This window comes from Salvelinus sp. IW2-2015, linkage group LG10, assembly GCF_002910315.2.
Source record: "Salvelinus sp. IW2-2015 linkage group LG10, ASM291031v2, whole genome shotgun sequence".
NCBI classification, from domain to species: Eukaryota; Metazoa; Chordata; class Actinopteri; order Salmoniformes; family Salmonidae; genus Salvelinus; species Salvelinus sp. IW2-2015.
In genome coordinates this window covers 12,320,878-12,342,881 of record NC_036850.1, presented here as the reverse complement: position 1 = coordinate 12,342,881, position 22,004 = coordinate 12,320,878, and the positions used below count along the sequence as shown (strand labels likewise).

The window sequence follows — 22,004 nt, the reverse complement described above, 5'->3', positions numbered from 1 at the left end:
AACTCTTTGTGATGGTGTAATGTAAAGTCTGCTTATCATAGCATCATGATCCACTGTCATTTGACAGCTAGTTCCTCTAATGTTTAGATGGGCTGGGGCGATGTGGGGGTGTTTGGCCAGCCCTCCAAGGAGACCCCAAACCTTGACTCCATGGCTGCACAGGGGATGCTGTTCCCCAACTTCTACACAGCTAATAAATGGAATACTTTATTAAAATCCCAATCTTCTTGAATTCATAGTCTGGAAAGCTAGTATCCGGAATTGGCACCACATGCATAAGAACCTGACTGTCAGTGCGACAATCAATGATGACAATTCAATAATATTGTCATTGGAGAGGAATAGTTGCAGTGATGATAACGTCACTGTGATTAAGTGGGATTTGGGTGAGAGGTTGGTGGTAGGTGCAGCCAGGAATCCTTCAAAAGCTTTTTGAAACAATGTGATGCATATATCAGAAGCCTAAGCTGTGTGTTCCTGGGTGATAGAGGGGAGAAGACTCATTATGCTAATAGGGATAATACACTATTGAAATATGCTAATGATACCTAATTTGGGAATTTGAATGAACGTGTTATGCAAAATAGATCGACCCTTTTCTTTTTTCTAATTAATATTTAAGCAAATAAGACCTAATCAGTTGCTTATCTCATATATGTGTGTGTGATGTGAGTGCCTGAAGGAAGCCAAGTGCATCATACCTGGCTATTTGTATTAACGCCACGGAGAGGGTATTAGAGGATTCAGCCACTGAATGTTAATTAGAAATGTAATCATACTGAAATGGTACGTGGCTTAATCACAATATCCAGGGTGAGCTCCCATATATATATATATATTTGTATTTGAAAATATAGCCTGACGCAAAACCCAAATGCAAAGCTCAACTCGGTTCATACATACTGTACCAGTCAAATGTTTGGACACACCTACTCATTTAAGGGTTTTTCTTAATTTTTACTATTTTCTACATTGTAGAATAATAGTGAAGACATTAAAACTATGAAATAACACATATAGAATCATGTAGTAACCAAAAAAGTATTAAATGAATCAAAATATGTCTGAGATTTTTGATTCTTCAAAATAGCCACCCTTTGCCTTGATGACAGCTTTGCACACACTTTTTTTTTATTAGTCTTTTTTTATTTATTTTTAATCATTATTATTTATTCATTTTCTATCCCCTTTTTTCCCCCCTGATTCCGTGATATCCAATTGGTTGTTACAGTCTTGTCCCATCGCTGCAACTCACGTATGGACTCGGGAGAGGCTAAGGTCGAGGGCCGTGTGTCCTCTGAAACACGACCTCGCCAAGCCGCACTGCTTCTTGACAAAATGCTCGCTTAACCCGGATCTGACTAGTTATATACTGTGGAACTTTATGTAAAATCACATGCAGCCTCTCCCACTTTAACTACGCATTCAGCTGATCATTTAAATTGTTTATCAAAACATGATGTTGATGTCTCTTATCCTATTACTCCTCAGCCAGAGCTTCACTTCTGACAGGACGATTACCAGTTAGAAATAGATTCTATACCACCAATGCCCATGCCAGGAATGGTGAGCTCTCACTCTGTCTCTCTTTTGAGTTATATTTTCCTTGCTGCTTTTCCCCACAAATTAATGTAACCCCTGACCTTTGCAGCCTACACACCCCAGGAGATAGTAGGAGGGATCTCAAAGGATGAAATTCTATTACCACAGGTACTGAAGAAGAARGGTTACGTCAACAAGATCATCGGCAAGTGGTGGGCACCATTCATTTTTATCTCATTTGAAGTGGTAACAATAGTGACAATTCTAATTCTGTGTTTCTCCTTCCCCCATCATTTTTCCTGGCCTAAGGCATCTTGGTCACAGAGCTCATCACCTACCTCTGGAGCATGGTTTTGATGAATGGTTTGGTGCTCCAAACTGCCACTTCGGTCCCTACAACAGCAGCGACAGGCCTAATGTCCCGGTCTATAACAACTCTCAGATGGTGGGAAGGTATACACACACACACACACCCTGCACACACTCTTACTCTCACTCACTCACTCACTCACACAGAACAGAAAACATAAAAATCCTCTCTCCCGGACTCTTTCAGTGTTTGGCTCGGCTGGCTGCTCCTCTGAATGAGGATACTTTTTTTTACTCCTCTTCTCTGTACCAGCTGCGCTTGTGTATTCCATTTTCCGCCCATTTGTTTTCCCCAAAACAGCCATATGTGTATTCAGGGTCATTGGCGCTAGCAGGCGGGCGCTTTCTGCGCTTAGCCGTGGGTTTAATCAGCATAGCGTACCTGAGCCTGGACAGACGCACACACACGCACCCAGGAGACGGCAGGTTGCGTTGGCGGTGTGTGAGGACACCTGGAACAGCCCGAGCATGAGAGAGACGGCGGGCGCTGCTGCGTCTACCGTTCCACGCTTCAGTACTATCTCATAACAGTTCCCCTGCTCTTCAGAGACTTCTCAAATCTGCTTCTCTAAACTCCCCTCTAATCACAGCCTGGGAGGATGGGCTTTTCAAAGTCTGCTGCTGGGTTTTTGGAATAAAACAAATTGTTTATTAAATAGCCACGGTGTGAGTGTTGTGTATGAGTCCTATTTATAACTAATAACTATTGTACTTATGTAGATGACATGGAAACTAATGAACTACGTTTGTTTTCCAGATACTATGAGGAGTTTGGGATCGATAAGAAAATTGGAGAATCTTACCTTACACAAATCTACTTGGAGGTAAGTGATTGAGTGGCAGATGTCCGTCCCAGTTCTTCCTTACACATACTTCTTGTAATAGGAATTTCCAGGTGAACAAAAAGGAGAGCAGTCATTGATGAAGTCAATCAAAACCAATCCAGTTTAATTACAAGTTACAACAGGGAGACACCACCAACACAAAAGCAGAGAAAATGTCTATCTAGGCTTTTCTAAGCAGGCCCTTATATTCTAATCTCACAGCACCAATGTTCTGTACACACCTGCTGAGAGGCATATAGGAAGTCACAACATCAACTGCTACAGAATCGCACACTGTCACAGAATATCATAACAATCAATGTCCTCGGTCTTTGTACCTCCAGTCTAGCGTCAATCACTATCAACAGCAGTGGCTGTTCTAGCTTGTATGGCCCTCTGGGCGAACCCCCACTTCAGCCCCCCCCGCCCTCCAAAAAAACAAGCACCATTCTGCACTAACTGTAATTTTTATTCAGACATTTGGAACAACACAAATAATCAGAATATTTAAAACTATATAAATATAAAAATATATATAAGACTTATAAATATCAAAAATAAGTAACAAAGACAAATAGAAACAAACTTGTTGACTTGGCACTCGAGCGTCAATACATTACCCATCTCCCAACACTGTCAACCAAGAGTCAAGACTACATTACCCATCTCCCAACACTGTCAACCAAGAGTCAAGACTAAACCAATTCACCTTGGTGGTGTGCAGACTGGTTTTATATTATTCTTAACGATTACACACAAACCAGAAAAAAATTCAACAATATGTCTGTGAAACTATATATTCACAGTATTATGAATGAATTGTGGTTTATTTGTTAGCATTTCGTGGTGTGACTGATTTTACTAATCAGTACTGTACAACGTTAGATGTGCGCTATTTGATAGATTCCCCCGCTCCCCCTACCTCGGGCTTCCATTGGGGAGACCTGAGGTCAACCTACCCCCGCCCCCCTCCCCATCTCGTACTTATGAGTGGGAGACCTTCCCAGGCAGTAGCCTGCCTAGCTCACAAACTAGAATCAGGGCGCCCACTCCGACAAGGTTAATATACCCACAGTCATAGGCGGAAATCCCAGGGGGGACGGGGGGGACACGACCCCCCCATCTTGGGAAAAATATGATTTGTCCCCCCCAATATATCACTGTAAACATAACTATGTAATTTCAATAATATTAATAATACGCAATGAAAGCACTTGTGCTGGTTATAGACACTTAATAGCGCGTTTTTAAGTTTCAAAAGATTGCGACCCCCCCCGCCCTTTGCCTCACAATGGTTTGATCCACTGCCAGTTCTTTAGCTGGCAAGGTAATAGAGGGTTCGTATCTACTGTCCGAAAGGGACATGTACGTAACTGACGTGAGGTTAATCCAGTCAATCCATAGCAGGTTCATAGCAATGTTATTTATTTATTTTTATGTTGGCAGGGTTCGCACACTAGCTGAATTTGCAGAGCTAGCGCGCAAACTAAAGCAAACATTAACTATCAAGCTAGCTAGTACCTATTCCATTTATGTGGCGTCGTCAAAGATGGAATMTTTGCTATCRTCAGTTTAWTCCAAGAKCAGCATGCAGCTGTGGTGCTTCGACGTCCCTGTGATAAGGTTAGCGATAAACTGAAGTCCAAACTGAACAGAACAGAACTACACTCTCTTCTACCATTGTCTTAGATATATATAATGGTCTCGTTGCAAAAGATAAATTGTCGCTAGTGAACTTTTTTTATTTATTTTTATTTCACCTTTATTTAACCAGGTAGCAAAGATTATAGCAAACACACAGAAACGGAATTGGTGCTCGCTAGCTTTACAAATTCAGCTATTGTTGGAAGCCAGCCAATATGAAACAAACTATTAAAATTACAAAAGGTTGCAGCATGTGTTGTGTAAATGTGTGTGTGTGCAGCTGGCCAGCCAGCCAGGTAGAAAAAATGGCAGAAAAAAGTAAGAAGACGGACATCAGAGTATTTGTCAGTACACAAAACGCATAAGTAAGACTCTAGTAGCCTAATATCTCAAGACTAGTTGATAAAATGTTCATAAGAAAGAAGTGAAATGCTATGGAATGTTCACAATGATGTCATTAGGCAGAGCAGGCAACAGATGCACACAGACAGCAGAGCTGGGGATAGATATGCAGGGACAGATTGGCAGAGACAGGGAGTCTCAGGTAAGTTTGTTGAGTCTTTGTTTGGCAAATTATGAAAGGTTCTCAATTTTTTTGACTTGTAAAATAGGGACATAATTGGAAAATGCCATGGTACCCACTCTCAACTTAAACTGGTGACTAAACTAAGATTTGTTTACGGCAATGGTATTGCTGTTGTGATTAATTGTGTAGTTTTGGGTACCGGTAGTTAGGAGTACGGCAAACACCTTATTTCTTTTCTAGAAGACAGATTGTGAGTCAGTTAGGGTGATGAAAGGGAAAGAGCCAGGGAGAGAGACTTCAGAGGACAGTGTCACAGCACGGCAGGACCAAGTGTCACCCTTGTTGCCAGCAGCACCAGTATAGGGGACAGTGGCAAACAGCATTGTCCCCCCAGGGTGGTTTGTTTTACCGTCAGGATGATGGCACAAAACCATATTCAGCCACACACCACACTTTATAGAAAGATCAGTGGCACGATTCGGTTAACATACATGCCCTCACTGGGAATATCGGTCTGCTCAGCGCGTGGGCGCATTCGTATGAATAATGTAGTTTTGGGCTTGCTGCCTGCGCGCGATTTGAGTTGTTGCTGCGGCAGGTGTAATATGGGTAGTCTAATATGCCGAGCAACTGCAAACTCTTGCCAACAGAGTGTTGCGCGTTCACTTAGAGAGAATGGATGGTTTCGCGTGGATTCTCCTGCCATGGGGCTAAACTATTATATGATACATCAGCTAAAAAACAGGAGTCGTTTAATAGTCTATTCACTGGAAGCCAGAGACGCGCTAATCTCATCCAATGCCGGCCATCACTTATATATGGCACAATCTACTGAGCATCAGAATGGCTAAGGTTGTTCTCGACTGTCGAGGCAGGATTTAGGAACCGTGGAAGAAAGCATTGGAGGAAAATTCACAGCACATCAAACTTGGACCACCCGACCACCGCAAGAACTTTGTAAGTTGTTAAGCCAGCACACAGACTTAAATCCATACTCAGTGTCCAGTTATCCAGCGCGGTGAGGTAACAGCAGAGCGCCCGACGGCAAGGCATTGCTTGTGAAAATTGTTAGTTCGTGCGAATGTAGTAAGAACATGTGGACAACGACCTGTTTTAGATCAGCCAAACTTGAGCGGGATGACAGTGGAGAATTTATACCGAGCTTTTGAAAGTTAGAGCTAGAAGGAGGATGATTCCCATTTTCTCGAAAGTTGTGTGTGTCAACTGAGAGCGTACCCACAATGTACTCACAGGCCCCAAAGCACAGAATGAATTCTGAACATCATTGGGCATAGTCATTCTTTCGCGATTCGGATGGCATTGGCAGTCTTGATGATTTAGGTCTGGGTCGGTTCGCTCCGATATTACAAGAGTTTTTGCATTTGGAATTTGTTGATAAGTGTTTATCTAAACAATATCGGCTTGCCTGGGAAATGACGTCACAGTGAACAGATCCGAACCTAACTGGCCTAGCAGTTAGGCGAGGAGGAGAGAAGGACAATTTATAAATTTTATGCTGCTGCTCCCTTGCGTTTTATTAACCCGAGAGTGGAGTGTTGTTGGGCATTGTGCGGCTACACTGAGTGTCTCGTGGTTGGCTGGGTATAAAGGCGAGTTAGTCTAGCTGCGTTATATGGTAGAAGCTTTCATGACCAATTCGTCCCTCACAAGGAGTTTCTATTGAGGCTAGTTTGACAGGAGTGTCGGAGACAACAGGCGAGGGCATTGCGAAGGTGGCACTGAATGTGTTGTTTGAGGAACCGCAAACATATGCTCGGTTCTTTTGTTCAGTAGTTGTGTAATATAGCAGTGGTTCTCAAACTTATTTAATTTGAGTGTTAGCTGGGAACCACCTAGCGATATCTCATTGGGCAAGGCAAGTTGGCAAAAGGGTTTTGAGCGGAGGTATCGGGACAAGGGACCCCACCGGGCCCTCTGATAATGTATAGTGTTATAAAGGCCCTACACTTGGGGGAAAAACCTCGCATGTTGTGGTACTGCTGACACATTCATTACCATATTTTTTATTTACACGGACCCCTTGCAATTAGTGGCCATAGGCGACCCCCTGTTTTGAGGAACCGTGGTGTTATATTGATATTTGTTTCTATTTGTTTAGGGTAAGTTTTCAGATACACTGCTTATACATATCATTTATTTCATTGTTTATTTTTTATTTAAAATAGGCATCTTTGGCGCATACTTGTCCCATAAGCATTGCGTGTTTGAGGAGAGAGTTGAGAACACTGACATGAAGGAATTTTCTGGTTGTGATTTAACTTGGAGTTTTTCATTCTGCAAGTAGTTATTCTATGCGTTGTTAGAAACTGTATTTTAATTTTACTAAGCTTTTGTTCGTTGCAAAGATATTGTAGTAGACTCAGGCCAGGTGCACATATTTAATGACTACTATAAGTATCAGAAAAAGTCAATTAAAAGGTCAATTCAATACGGAGACCAACTTTGTATGGTTTTCTCAATGGGAGATTATTTTAGATTGTGATCACACAGTTCATGTATTTATGAAAACTACACCAATACAGTGTACAGTAACCATTGTCACCTACTGACCTTTCTTGATATTGCTGGTTGTAAGTACGAATACCTGCATACATACTGGACTGGTAAGGAGCACTGCTATAACTATTATTAGTAGTAGAATTATAATGATTTAAACATTTGAACAAGTTGGGAAAACCCTTCAGTTAACTACTGTACCTATCAATTATCCAGTTGTAGGAATTATGGTTCCTCAATATACATTTAACATATAACAACGTATACTATGTGTTACAGCACTACTTTTGGTGTCCCCCTCAGGAATTGCTCTTGAGAAAATGTAATGTAATTGTCCCCTCCAAGGTTGATATCAGATTTTCGCCCCTGCCCACAGTCCCATACAGTGACATGATATCATTGACGTGATGTGCAAATGAGCGATAGAAAACTGATCGCGCAAATGTCACCATTCCCCGCAAAATTGTGCGGGCGCCCCGTGCAAGATGCCGCCCTGGGCGGCTGCCCATGTTACCTATACCTAACTCCGCCACTGATCAACAGATATGAGAACCATCCATAACATTCAGTATCAAGTCTAGTTACCATCAACCCATACACAAATGAGTGTCCCAAATAGAACACTGGAAATCATGTGTATTATATAAAGGGAAAAGTTATAATATGCTAAGCATTGTGTTAATTACTTTTAACTGAATATTAACTTTATTCATCTTAAATGTTCCTATTACACTACTGTTCTCTGTCAGTTTTGTAGTGACTTTTTTGGATGGTGTCTGGTCTGATAGCAGACTATGATCACATTTCTTTCCTTTCAGGAGGGCCTTGACTTCATATTTCACCAAAACATGGCCCAGTGGCCATTTCTTCTCTACCGGGCAGCAGACGCTACGCACGCTTCAAAACGGTTCCTGGGGAAGAGCCAGAGGGGGCGGTAGGATCACAACACTTGAAGCTACAATCATAATATGTCAATAATAATGTCATATATAGAAACTGACACTGTAAAGTCTTACACAGAGACATGTGATGTGTTGCTGACAAAGCACGGAGCGTTTCTTCCAGAACAGAGGGTTTGGACACACTCTTGGTTATTAACCTGTATCATTGTTGGCTTTGTTGATCTGGCTATTATAGGACCTAATTAGTATATATCTCTTGATTTTCTACCCCGGTACAGTATTTCTGTTTTTGTATAATGTTTACCTAACTGTCTTGTTGTTTTAAAGCTCTGCTTAGATCTCTGGGTCTTAGGCCATTGATTTAGGGGCTTTGTGAATGTGTGAAGTGGATGAGCTGTGCCTGCAGCAGTGTTACAGCGTGGGGAAGGTCATTAGCATGAGCCACTGCGTATTCTACTAGGTGATCTATTGCCCATCTCACACCTGGAAACGTGAGCGGAATTAGATGCCACTTGGAAAAAGACTCACGGTATCAACATGAAGATTCAAAATGAATGAGAATGAGAAAAATATTGTAATAATGAAGGAAAGAAAAAACCTGTTTCTTGCTCTGAGGATATTTGTCAATTAAATGTAGATTTTTCACACCCCTTTGCCCCTCTGTGGTTGTGGGGAGGGTAAAGGGATGTGTTGCTCATCTGGGCGCAGGTCACTTAGTATTCCTCTCAGTCTCGGTGAATACTCAGGCCTCACTAAGCAGGCATTTCTTCAGAATGCCAAATTAGGTTTTTGTTGACAGAGAAATTGATCAGAGATGAAAAGTGTTAGCCAGGTGCCTGGGATAGGTGGCTCACACTGAGATGGAATACTTTTCTATTTTTTCCAACAGGCTTTTAGTCCATGTTTTCTTTTGTGAAAACTCTTGTTGCTAAATACCAAATGTTTGATAGTAAATACCTAATTTACCTCCATGTTTTCTAGGATATTGCAGCTTGGTTGATGGTTTTGCCTAGCCCTAGTGCCTACACAGACCTGTCTGTCTCTATGGTGAGTTGGGATTTGGCATTTGAAGTTCCTGAGATACTGTAGTTTGAATGGCTTGTGCGTGTACTGCAGGTACAGTACAGTGATGGAGCTGGACTACGGTGTTGGACAGATCCTGTCCTGGCTGCGTGCTTAGGGCATCGAAAAGGACACCTTTGTGTTCTTCACCTCAGACAACGGGGCCGCAGTGATGTCCGGCCCCAAGCAAAGTAAGAGCTGCACGCCATGATTTAGTCTCTCAACTCATCCCCTGATACCAATAAATGCAATTCCATGCTGCTTTCTTACAGTTCTTGTATACATGCCTGTATGGATAGATGTGAGTAATGTACTCTATCTCTATGAGTAGTATGTGTGGGTATTTTCTTTGTTTGGGGCTCCTTTCAGTTGTGTATAAAGTAAGATGTTTTAGTAATCTCTTTATCATGGTGCTTAGCGTGTGAGTGATGTTTCTGTCCCCTGAGGTGGCAGTAACGGCCCGTTTCTCTATGGAAAAGAAACTACGTTTGAGGGGGGCATGAGGGAACCTGCCGTCACCTGGTGGCCTGGACACATCCCAGCAAGGCACGGTGAGAACTATTTATTTCTCTCTGTTCTACCTGTCCGGAACATCTCCAGGTTCCAGGTGTTCTATATATGTTCTTGGTGTTCTACTTGTCTGGAGTTGGGGAACATCTCCTGGTATTTACACACAGCTGTGAGTCACTGTAGTGCTATCTGTTTGTAAGCAGCTGGGTTTTCAAGCAGGTACCACATTAGAAAGTAATTACAATTAGTCATTTCAGTAATTGTCTCTCTCATATCATTGTAGTTCTTTGTTTCGATTGTGTATCAATGTCCTCAACATCATCACAACTCAACTCTCCTCAGGTGCTGGCATTGCAAAAGCAAACACACCGTTTTTTAGTTTGAGTGTGTGGGTGTCCGCGCGTGTGTGTGTCTGTGTGTGTGCGTGTGCAAGTGTGGACTTTTTTCGAATACTTTTTGAGGTGGCAAGGTTCATCTTCATAACCCCCCCTTTCCTGTCTTCTTCCTCTGTGAGCCTGTGAGGAGGACTTTCCCCCTGATCCGCTAAGCCTGTGCGTTTTGCAAATGACTTTTAATTGTATTAGGGGCAGCTGTGACACGGGGCTGTGGCGCAGAGGGATTTTTGGAGGAGCGAGCGGAGGAAGTAGTCTGTAGGCTGAAGTAAGCCCTGCCCCCGGCTCATATCTGAGGGGTGTGCTGTGGCCTGATAGCGCTGCAGAGTGGCGAGGAAGAGGGGGATTGGGAGCGTGTTAAGCGGCTAATCTGTTTGTCTGTTTGCTGAGGTTGGATTGAGCTGTAATGAGGACTTCTGTATCTGAATATGCCAGGCGCACAGGATAAAGGACAGGAAAAAAGAGAAGTAAAGGGGTGGTTGGGAGAAGAGAGGGAAGGGTGCACCCGGTGCAGTGCTCCACAGGGATGGTTCTGGAAAAGATGGCAGTGCCAGGGAGGTAGGGAGGGTTTTGTATGCAGGGTCTTTGGTGTGCTGGTACAGTGCCATAACAGCTCAACCTCTGTGTGTACGTTTGTCTGTAGCACCTGCTGGTGGGTTAACTAGAGAAATTACTGCAGATGAAACACTTCTGAGAATGGAGTATTTTGAATGAGGCACCATTGTTATGCTGAAGAACAGGGATCATCAACTAGATTTAGCCGCGGGATGTTTTTGTCTTGAGTGGATGGTCAGGGGGCCGGAACATAATTACAAATCATTTGTAGACGGCAAATTGACCGCAAGAAGCCCAAACAGATATAATATTTGACTAAAAGATAACAATTCCAAACCTCGCTTACATTTGTATACGATCTCATACATTTCTCTATTATGCGTGGGAATACTTGGGAACAGATTTACAAAATTAAAATTAGTTGGAGCTGATTTGTTGGGGTTTTTACAGTCTTTTTTACAAATGTATAATTTATAATAATACTTTTGGCCCGCGGGCCGCCAGTTGGGGAACCCTGCTGAAAGCCATCTGTGGCTTTAGTCTGTGGATCGGGCAGGAATACATGGGACTAGCTCCTCTTTGAGTCTATGACAAAGCAGATTTGTCGTTTGGGTTTTGTTTCATCTCCCTGCTGCTGCTGCGGATGGCCAAAAATATGATTTCCCTCTCTGTTGCTTTATGCGGCGCTGAAATCTCTCTGTTCATCTGCACATTGAAAAGTTTCATAAGCCCTGAACATAAATGCTGCACATAATGAACAGCCACACGTGCCACGTCGCTTTTGTTAGGCGGATTGTTGGTACAGAGGCCAGCAAACATTAACAAAGCCTACTTTAAATCGTTTCAGATTAAAAACTACAGCTAGGTTTGGTTGGTCCAGTTTCCGGTTAGGCTAGGTAAAGTTATCTTCTAACATTCTCACACTCATTACAAGAATATTCAACAGAAGATGAAGACTCCATTACAATCTGTGTGAACGCCAGTCTTACTGCACAGTGATTTGATAGATTAAAGTAACAAAAAAAGTTAATCAGTGTGTAGGTAAAACAAGCATGTCATCGTGACTGTACTGTACATACAGTTGAAGTCGGAAGTTTACATACACCTTAGCCAAATACATTTAAACTCAGTTTTTCACAATTCCTGACATTTAATCCAGGTAAAAATGCTCTGTTTTTAGGTCAGTTAGGGTCACCACTATATTTTAAGAATGTGAAATGTCAGAAAAATAGTAGAGAGATTTCTTTCTTTCAGCTTTTATTTCTTTCATCACATTCCCAGTGGGTCAGAAGTTTACATACACTCAATTAGTATTGGGTAGCATTGCCTTTAAATTGTTTAACTTGGGTCAAACGTTTCAGGTAGCCTTCCACAAGCTTCCCACAACAAGTTGGGTGAATTTTGGCCCATTCCTCCTGACAGATCTGGTGTAACTGAGTCAGGTTTGTAGACCTCCTTGCTCGCACACGCTTTTTCAGTTCTGCCAACATATTTTCTATAGGTTTGAGGTCAGGGCTTTGTGATGGCCACTCCAATACCTTGACTTTTTATCCTTAAGCCATTTTGCCACAACTTTGGAAGTATGCTTGGGGTCATTGTCCATTTGGAAGACCCATTTGCGACCAAGCTTTAACTTCCTGACTGATGTCTTGAGATGTTGCTTCAATATATCCACATCCTTTTCCTGCCTCATGATGCCATCTATTTTGAGAAGTCCACCAGTCCCTCCTGGAGTAAGGCACCCCCACAACATAATGCTGCCACCCCCTTGCTTCACGGTTGGGATGGTGTTCTTCGGCTTGCAAGCCTCCCCCTTTTTCCTCCAAACATAACGATGGTCATTATGGCCAAACAGTTCTATTTTTGTTTCATCAGACCAGAGGACATTTCTCCAAAAAGTACGATCTTTGTCCCCATGTGCAGTTGTCTGTTTTTTTTTTATGGCGGTTTTGGAGCATTGGCTTCTTCCTCGCTGAGCGGCCTTTCAGGTTATGTCGACATAGGACTCGTTTTACTGTGGATATAGATACTTTTGTACCCGTTTCCTCCAGAATCTTCACAAGGTCCTTTGCTGTTGTTCTGGGATTGATTTGCACTTTTCGCACCAAAGTATGTTCATCTCTAGGAGACAGAAAGCATCTCCTTCCTGAGCGGTATGATGGCTGCCTGGTCCCATGGTGTATATACTTGCGTACTATTGTTTGTACAGATGAACGTGGTACCTTCAGGCATTTGGAAATTGCTCCCAAGGATGAACCAGACTTGTAGAGGTCTACAAAAAAAAAATCTGAGATCTTGGCTGATTTCTTTCGATTTTCCCATGATGTCAAGCAAAGAGGCACTGAGTTTGAAAGTAGGCCTTGAAATACATCCACAGGTACACCTCCAATTGACTCAAATGATGTCAATTATCCTATCAGAAGCTTCTAAAGCCATGACATAATTTTCTGGAATTTTCCAAGCTGTTTAAAGGCACAGTCAACTTAGTGTATGTTAACTTCTGACCCACTGGAATTGTGATACAGTGAATTAGTGAAATAATATGTCTGTAAACAATTATTGGAAAAATTACTTGTGTCATGCACAAAGTAGATGTCCTAACCAGCTTGCCAAAACTATAGTTTGTTAACAAGAGATTTGTGGGGTGGTTGAAAAACTAGTTTTAATGACTCCCACCTAACTGTATGTAAACTTCCGACTTCAACTGTAGCTCTAATGAAAGTGTTAGTTGTTAGTATTGAGGGACAGAGAGAGTTTTGAGAGATGTGGTGGAATGAGAGAGATGAGGTTGACGGCGGGAGCCGGGCACAGGTTCAAATTCCCCCGGTGACTGAGGGGCCACGTTGGGATGAGGCTGGCTGGCTGGGATGGAGGGGGAAAGGGTGGCTTTCCCCCTAAAACGCTGCTGCTGCTGCTGCCACCGTCACAATCCCTTTTGTTGTGTTTATCAGCTGGGAGACACGGAGCCTGAGTGCATTAGACAGGGATAGCAGGTCTGCCACGTCAGATAACTACCATCAGGGTTTAACCAAGAACTGCACAGACAAAAGGCTGGCAAAAAGAGAAAATACAGAAAGAAATGTACCGAACGGTGAGAAAAGTGTAAATGGAAATAAATGGGAGATAATGAAATGGTCTCTTACAACTATTTAGATTTTTTTTTAAATGGTTTGCATTTTTTGGTGGAGGATTTAGGGTTACCTGTGCTACCTGGTAGTCAACTTCATTAATTGTTCTTTTTGATTTATCTTTTTTTATGCCGTGTGTGTGTGTGTGTGTGTGTGTGTGTGTGTGTGTGTGTGTGTGTGTGTGTGTGTGTGTGTGTGTGTGTTGTGTGTGTGTGTGCAGATAATGGAATGTGTTGCAGGCTTTCTGGCTGGTGCAGTAGCTACGGGAAAAAAGGAATTCATTTTGGTGGTGTGTGTCAGGCAGCTGATAGGAGCATGGAGGCACATGCGGAGCTGCTCTGGGTGATAGCACTATCTGATTGTGAGCGTGCCGTCTCCTCAAAGGGCTGTCAGGAGAGAATGGAATGAGATCAAGGATGACAGTGAAAAAAATTGCATTTTATCTGAAAATAGTTCAAAGTTATATAAATAAATAAAGCTCTTCACAGGGTGTGGAAGGGAGATAAAACAGTAGCGCTAGCCCGGCTCATCTTCTCTCTTTCTCCTCATCTTTTTCTCCTAACTTACAGAGGCGTTTGAGTTTATAATAAACCGAGAGCGCAGATTATAGAGAGACTGAAGAAATGCATCATCAGGACTCACCCCACCCCCACTCCACCCCATCCGCTGTAAGTGTGGGCTTTCATAGCGGCGGTGCACGTGTTTGCCATTGTGCTGTCGTGTTGGTTTCATGCATGGAGAGATCCCTTGGTGTCTCTGCAGGTGCTGGTGTATCAGCCTCCCAGTAGTGTGAATCACTGTGCTCTGAGGAGAAGTTCTCTCTGCTCCCTAGCCCTGCTCTGATCACGGGCTTCACAAGCTGCCGCGCTGCTGTTCAGGTCCTGACATGACACTCACTGAGCAGTTTGGAGGAGACGCTCATGCATTTGACAGGATATTCATTGATAAAGCAAATAAAGTGTTGAATTGGAACAAAGTTTTTAAGATTTGTAGTTAAATTGATCAGTTTGTGCATTGTTCTGGTGCATATGGATGCCCTGCAAGTATCTAACTTCCTACAACAATCGCTGTTAAACTTTCATGTCAGCACCCTTAAACATGTGATTCTATCTGAGTTGAATTCCAGTTGTTACGGTTCAATACCAGGACTATTCTCTCCATCTCCAGGTGAGCCAGCAGCTGGACTGTGGTGGATTGTTCAGCAGTCTGTCTGTGGCTGGCCTCAGCGTTCAGACGACAGGCTCATAGATGACTGGCCTCAGCCCTGTCCTCCATAACAACACACTCATCAACAGGTTAGAACTCGGCTGGGAGATGGTGGCGTGCCCCCTGTAGGAGGCTGCTGGCTGGGCCCAGGGAGAGGACCACCCTGGTGATAAGGTGTTCACCAAGCACATAATGGAGATGAGCATGGCAGCGTGGTGGTGGGCGCGAGCCTGGGAGGAGGCGAGGGAGGGCCAGGCAGTGCAGCGGGGGGGGGGGGGGGGTGGAGCTGAGAGAGGGCTGCTGCTTATCACAGGAATCCAGCAGTCACCAATCCCATTCATCACACCAACAGGCATCTACTATTACGCGGCGAGCGGGATGATGGCAGTCAGGGACGTGGAGCAACTCGTGGAGGAGTTTAACCAGGTGAGTCACTCTCTGTGACTGTAGTGGTATTTCGCTCTCTTGCTGTCTCTCTGACTGTAGTTTATCGCTCATTGTCTCTCTCTCTCTCTCTCTCTCTGACTGTAGTTTATCTCTCATTTGTCTCTCTGCTCTCTCTCTCTCTCTCCGACTGTAGTTTATCGTCATTGTCTCTCTCTCTCTCTCTCTCTCTGACTGTAGTTTATCTCTCATTTGTCTCTCTCTCTCTCTCCTCTCTCTCTCTCTCTCTCTCTCTCTCTCTCTCTCTCTCTTCTCTCTCTCTCTCTCTTTCTCTCTCTCTCCTCTCTCTCTCGGATGTAGTTTATCTCTCATTGTCTTCTCATTGTCTCTCGCTTGTCTCTCTGACTTGAGTTTTCTCTCATTGTCTCTTCTCGCTGTCTTCTGACTGAGTTTCTCTATTGTCTCTTGACTGTAGTTTATCTCTCATTGTCTCTTCGCTGTTCTTGACTGTAGTTTATCTTCTCATTGTCTCTCCTGACTGTAGTTTTCTCTCATTGCGTCTCTCGCTGTTCTGACTGTAGTTTATCTCTCATTGTCTCTCTCTCTGACTGTATTTATCTTCATTGTCTGTCTCTCTATCTGATGTAGTATTATCTTCATTTTTTGTCTTTCTCTCATCTCTCTCTCTCTCTCTCTGATTGTAGTTATTCTCTCATTGTATTCTCTCTCTCTCTCTCTGACTGTAGTTTATCTCTCATTCTCTCTCTCTCTTTCTCTCTGACTGTAGTTTATCTCTCATTCTCTCTCTCGCTGTCTCTCTGACTGTAGTTTATCTCTCATTGTATCTCTCTCTCTTCCCCACACCCTCAACCAGCCATCCACAGTGCTCTCCAAAAACACACATTTGGTAGTCAGTGTTATCTTGAAAACAGCTCATCAAGTGGCTGTTGTGTACATCAGTGGCTAATGAATATTAATGAGGACACCCCACTTCACCAAAGTACTATCATTCATCAGCACTGGCTGTCGCTGGTGGAGCGTTCTCCCCTCCTGCTGAGTATCCCACTCCTCCCTCCTGTGCCCTGAGGAGTGAGAATGTGTTCTCTCCTCCTCTTGGCCCCCTTTAAAATGTGTCCTGCTCCTCTCCCTCAGAAACCTCTGTTTCAAACGTGCAAGTTTGCATTATGCCCCATCGGTTGCTTAAATTGCTCTCTCCTAGAGGGCCGCTGAATCAATAGCAGCCTCCTTTATCAGCTCATGTGAACTGGAGTGGAACTTCACAAATAATGGCGTCTGATTGCCTGTGTGTTGCCTATCGATTGGTGTGCGTGAGCGTGTTTGTGAATGTGTGTGTCTGCGAGCAAAGGATGGTTTGAAGGGGAGGCTCTGGGTCTCCAAAGCTGTGACTCTGAGAGTTAATGTGTCGGTTCTTCACCAGAATGGGCAGCAGGCATTCAGAGCTTTACAATGACGCTTGACCCTCATATCTCACCCGAGCATCCATCACACAGAAAAACCACTCTTTATTTCAAGCGGTTTTAAATGGGTCTGAATATTGTGCTGAAATGTTGATCCATCATTCAAGCTTACTATTTTCTTACCAGTTGTAAGTAATGTTTTGTATTTACTGTTTATGTTAAATTTAAAATAAAACAAGGATGGTGTGTCTTTTCTCAACTTGAAATTCAATCATGGCTTAATAGCCATGAGCTCTACTGTGATTTTTCTGGTGAAATCCAGGAGATTCAGTGATGTGCAAAATTAGACATTTCACAGGGTTAAGTGGTTTTCATCAGAAGCTCTTGTTGGATGGTGTGGTAATGGTGTGAGGTATTATATTGTGTTGGGAATGGGAACGGTCTGTATCTGATGTTATCTGCTCGGCCTTGTCTTTGGTGGGTAGCATACGTTTAATATGACTCTTTATATAATCTTTTTCTTTGAGGAAAATATGAAACCAAAATTCTACTTTTGCATTCCATGTTATGTCCCTTGATTCTTCTTATAATGTTGGCTACTTTACTCCATCTTTAAAAGAACATTGCTTTATGATCTGCTATATTCTTAATACCATGGGAGATATGGAGTTCTGCTGTGTTTTCTTCTTCTTGGATACAGATTTAAAGGGCTTTCTCACAGTCCAGAGGGATTTAGGCTCTTTTACATTTCAAAGACCAAAGCACAGAGAATGTGGGCAAGTCTGAATCATAGTGGGCTATGCAGTGTACTGAGGTGAGGTGTGTGCGCTCGTGCCTGTGCTCCTTTGAGCGTGACTGCTTGTGGTCCCAGAGGGGGGTAGGTAGAGTGCCTTACAGATGAGTGCTCTCTCAATATTAGTTGTGTTGCTCACAAGGGCACCTGAGAGGTATCCCCAGGGGGTCTGGAGGGGGCTGTGACTCAATCAGCCTCTGTCAGAGCCAGGCTGCTACCCCAGAGGAGGGGTGGAGGGGAGGAAGGTATAGGGGAGCAAGCCTGCACACTTTTGGGGGTCGGCATGACAATCGTACAGGCCATGGCCCCACATTCTGACTGGCAGATAGAGTAGCCACATAGGTAACAGCCACAGGCATACCGTAACCCCAGGGCAGAGAGAATAGGTTGACAGGTTTGAGGTGAGGAAGACATGATACTATATACCAAACAGATATAGTCACACACAGTATACACCATGTACTATACACATCTACACTCTGCTCCCTTGGACAGATTCCTCCATATCTTCAAACAGAGAGACGGCATCAGGGTCAGGTGTGCAGTGAGAGTGTCGGTCTGTAGGTGGACATCATTGACAGTCTTTTTAATTGAATTTTCTTTTCAAGGGCAGTTTCTCAGGGTCAATTGAAATAGGTTATCTGTTACCACAACAGTCTCCATTGTCCTCTGTGAAGTGGGCGTTAGAAGCTAAAGATCAATTGTGTGTATGTGTGTCTACTCTAACAGGGCATTCACTTCTGTCCAGGCCAAGAGGTGGCAGGCGTGACCACCCACACCCAACAGGAACACACAATGCAGCCACTCATCTTCCACCTGGGGCGGGACCCCGGGGAGAAATACCCTATCAGGTGAGTGCTCACTAAAACAAACAAAGATTCCCTGGTGTACTGTTAGATTGTACTGAACGTAAAGTGAAAGGCAAGGGAAATATAGACAGGGCTTGACGTTGGCCAGCCAATCTCCACACAGCTCAACAAACAGCAGGCCTCTGGTTAAATAAGACAAGACAAGAGAGGAGGGGGAGGAGGGGGGGGGGGTTGTGGGATGTTGGTGGACAGGATCTATAGGATCAATACTGATCCAGTTGTGGGAAAGAGGCGCGGTGAGGACTGAAGATTGATCTTTGCAGCCCCAGACTGGCTGATTAAACACTATTCTTTGTGATTGCAAATAGCTCTTTAAAGCTCGCTGTCTTGCCTCAGACCCACTGCTAGAAGTTAAAATTGCAAGACAAATTGTTCTCATATAAATGGAGAGGGAGTGCTGTTTAATGGACTTTTGTGTGCCTTCGAACATGACCCCTTAGTGGTGTAAAAAACAGTTGGGTGTTTTATTTAGAATACCTTTTAATTTTTCTCTATACATTAAATGTAATTGTGATGGTGTAAAAATGTGGACAAAAATGGCCTTAATTGTACAAAAGAACCATTATTCGGCAGCAGGGAGCCTAGTGGTTAGAGCGTTGGGCCAGTTGCTGGATCGAATCCCCGAGCTGACAAGGTAAAAATCTGTCATTCTGCCCCCGAACAAGGCAGTTAACCCACTGTTCCCCGGTAGGCCGTCATTGTAAATAAGAATATGTTCTTAACTGACTTTCCTAGTTAAATAAATGTTAAATACATATGTTATATTTTATATAAATTTTTTTAAATTCATTTTTTCTTTCACTTTTTTATTGGTTAAAAAGACACTCAGAGATGAACAAAAGCGTGACATACATTCATATAGTTTCCATAATGATTTGATGAGGGAATACAATTTCCTATTATCTAGCTTTCTCTCTGATCTGTCTTCATTCTCCTTAATGTTTTCTTCAGTCGGATTAGCTCCTGTCCCCCATGCTGTTTCACACCCTCTGGCTGGCTCCCTCCCTCACCATCTCTCTATACGTCTCTCTCTCTCTCTTTCTTCCTCTCTCACTTTATCACTCTCTCCTCTCTTAATCTCCCCGTACTCCTTTTCTCACTTGAAGGGAGATGGAATAATTAAACATTCATGTTGTTTTTGATCAGCCCATCTCATCTCTGCTCTCTTCCATTCAATCCGAATAATTAAAAACAGAGAAATCTATAGCAGTGTTGTGTTGAATGGGTTGGAGCGTTTATTTGGCCGTGTCCCAGACTTATGGAGAGGAGGAGCTGGTTTGGTACCTGGAGAGAGGACCCTGTGTCTCCTCTCCCCTCTCCAAGTGGGTGGGGGTCATTGGGGTGGACCGTGAGGTCACAATATTCCAGCCCCATCTCTCCAGCCCCAGTAATGACACCCAGCCACCATCCACCCCCACTGCCATCCCTCCCATCTCCTCCCTCTCTCTGTTTCCCTATCTCCTGTCTGTGTGTCAGGCAGGCTGCTGGCCATGTGCTCCTTGGGCACCCAGCTGGACCGGCTGGCCGTCATTAATCTCTGTCTGCACCTAAAGAGCCACTTAAGATGATGTAGGGCCTGTCTGCACACATACCTTCAGTTGTGTGGCAGGCTGATACTACAGCAGTAACACACGCTGCCCAGGCAGTCGCTCCACTGTCCCAGCCTCTTAGGATACATGGACACACTCACTAGAGACCTGCTGCATGAATACAGAAGATGCTTTTCCATTCATATCTGAGTTAGGATATTTCATATTTTGTCTTTGTCTTGTTATTGTATATCAAATGAGATAATCACAAGCACACAGAGATCAGCATTCTACCACTGTGAGATTTAGACAAAACATTTATTCCGATTGTCAGTGAATTTACGGTTAAGCTTTTTCAGACTGTACATGAGCACATTAAATTGTTCTTATTGGTCCTCTTCTATTGGTGTGGTAGATGACTCCTCCTGTGGTTAGTAGATCAGTGGGAAGGTGTGGCTGACTGGGTCCAGTGTATAGTAAGACAGCCCAGTTCTCCCTGCCTGTGTCCCAGTGGGACTGGACTTAGTTCTGCCTCCTGCTGCTCCGGCTCACTTCCCCTGGGCCCTCGTCACCCTGTGCTGAGCACTTAAGTCCCAGCCAGCCTCGAGCTAATGTAGCGGGCAGCCCTGCACACTCTGGCCTCATCTGCTGCCGACTAGCACTTCAGCCCCCAATCAATAGTCTTCACCGATTTGCTCAATTTCCACAGGAGGAGGAGAAAGGGCAGAGGTATTTGATTGTCTCTTCAATTCCCTCTGCTTGATGCCTGCTGCTGTGTGCGTGCGTGTGTGTGTGTGTGTGTTCGCTCTACCAGTGGGGTTATGAATCACTAATCAGAGTGTGGTGACACACCTGAGCAATGCCGCCTTCCCCCTGGGTGTCATGCATTATAAATCAAAAGAGTTCATTTGCATGCAGCGTTATTATTATTCCAGTTTTTGCTTTAACACCAGTGGGCTAAGGGTTATAGTAATGATAATGAGGCTGTGCTGACTGGAGTTTTCTTTGTTTATTTGTGGAGAGGGAGGAGAGAAATAAATATGTTTTTATCTATATATTTTTAGGGTTAGGGTGCTCAATGCATGGACAAAGAATAGTCTGTTGACACAAAAAGGGCTGAGTGTACACTTTGCACACCACACAAAGCTGCTGAGAGGAGGACGGCTCATAATAATGGCTGGAATGGAGTTAATGGAATGTTGTCAAATACATGGAAACCACCATGTGTTTGATGAGTTTGATATGATTCCGTTCCAGCCATTACTATTAGCCTTTCCTCCCCAAATAAGGTGCCACCAGCCGCCTGTGTTGCACACTGTGTTTGGTCTGGCTCTGATGTATGGTTCTAATATTTAGTGCGATAAAGCAGCTTCAGAAGTTATCTGAAAACGAATCACAGTGATCAATACAGAGCAGAGAACAGATAGGATGGTAATGAAATCTCCATCATTTTGATCAAGATATTGTCTTCGGTCCATGAAGCGGAATTTGTGATTTCAAATACATACAGAGTCAAATTTAATCTGAAATGAAACACTTGTTTCTATAGAAACCTTTACTCATTAAAGATATGATCAAGGCCATGGTATGTTGTGATTCTAGGTCATTGCACAGTATTGCGTCACCACGCAACCATAAGAAATAACCACCAAGCCAAGGCGGAGAGCAGATGGTAAGTTTAGACCGCCATGGCCTTGTTAAGGACCTAAAGGATGAGTTGTAGTGGGGAACACTGGGGCAGTAGAGTAGTGATGCTGGGAGAGCAGAGGGTGTGAATATAGGAGTAGCACATGGCTGAGGAATAGGGGAGCAGGTGCTATTGTGTGTCAGAAGC

At 43.6% G+C, this 22,004-nt stretch overlaps 2 protein-coding genes across 2 annotated transcripts in view; both read left to right on the top strand.

Annotated features, from left to right (window-relative positions):
* The first annotated feature begins 271 nt into the window (after positions 1-271).
* On the top strand, positions 272-9,936 carry LOC112081146 (N-acetylgalactosamine-6-sulfatase-like). The gene is made up of 8 exons (XM_070445297.1): positions 272-386; positions 1,492-1,566; positions 1,652-1,754; positions 1,852-1,995; positions 2,669-2,735; positions 8,241-8,356; positions 9,306-9,577; positions 9,833-9,936. The coding sequence occupies exons 1-7, from the start codon at positions 272-274 to the stop codon at positions 9,322-9,324; spliced, it is 639 nt and encodes a 212-aa protein (XP_070301398.1). The 3' UTR covers positions 9,325-9,577; positions 9,833-9,936.
* The window catches only part of LOC112081151 (N-acetylgalactosamine-6-sulfatase-like), a 16,857-nt gene continuing 4,176 nt past the window's right edge, over positions 9,324-22,004 (top strand). The window contains exons 1-5 of the mRNA XM_070445296.1: positions 9,324-9,371; positions 9,505-9,577; positions 9,833-9,937; positions 15,530-15,603; positions 18,502-18,623. Coding sequence (XP_070301397.1) covers positions 9,324-9,371; positions 9,505-9,577; positions 9,833-9,937; positions 15,530-15,603; positions 18,502-18,623 — 422 coding nt within the window. The remainder of the gene's footprint in view (positions 9,372-9,504; positions 9,578-9,832; positions 9,938-15,529; positions 15,604-18,501; positions 18,624-22,004) is intronic.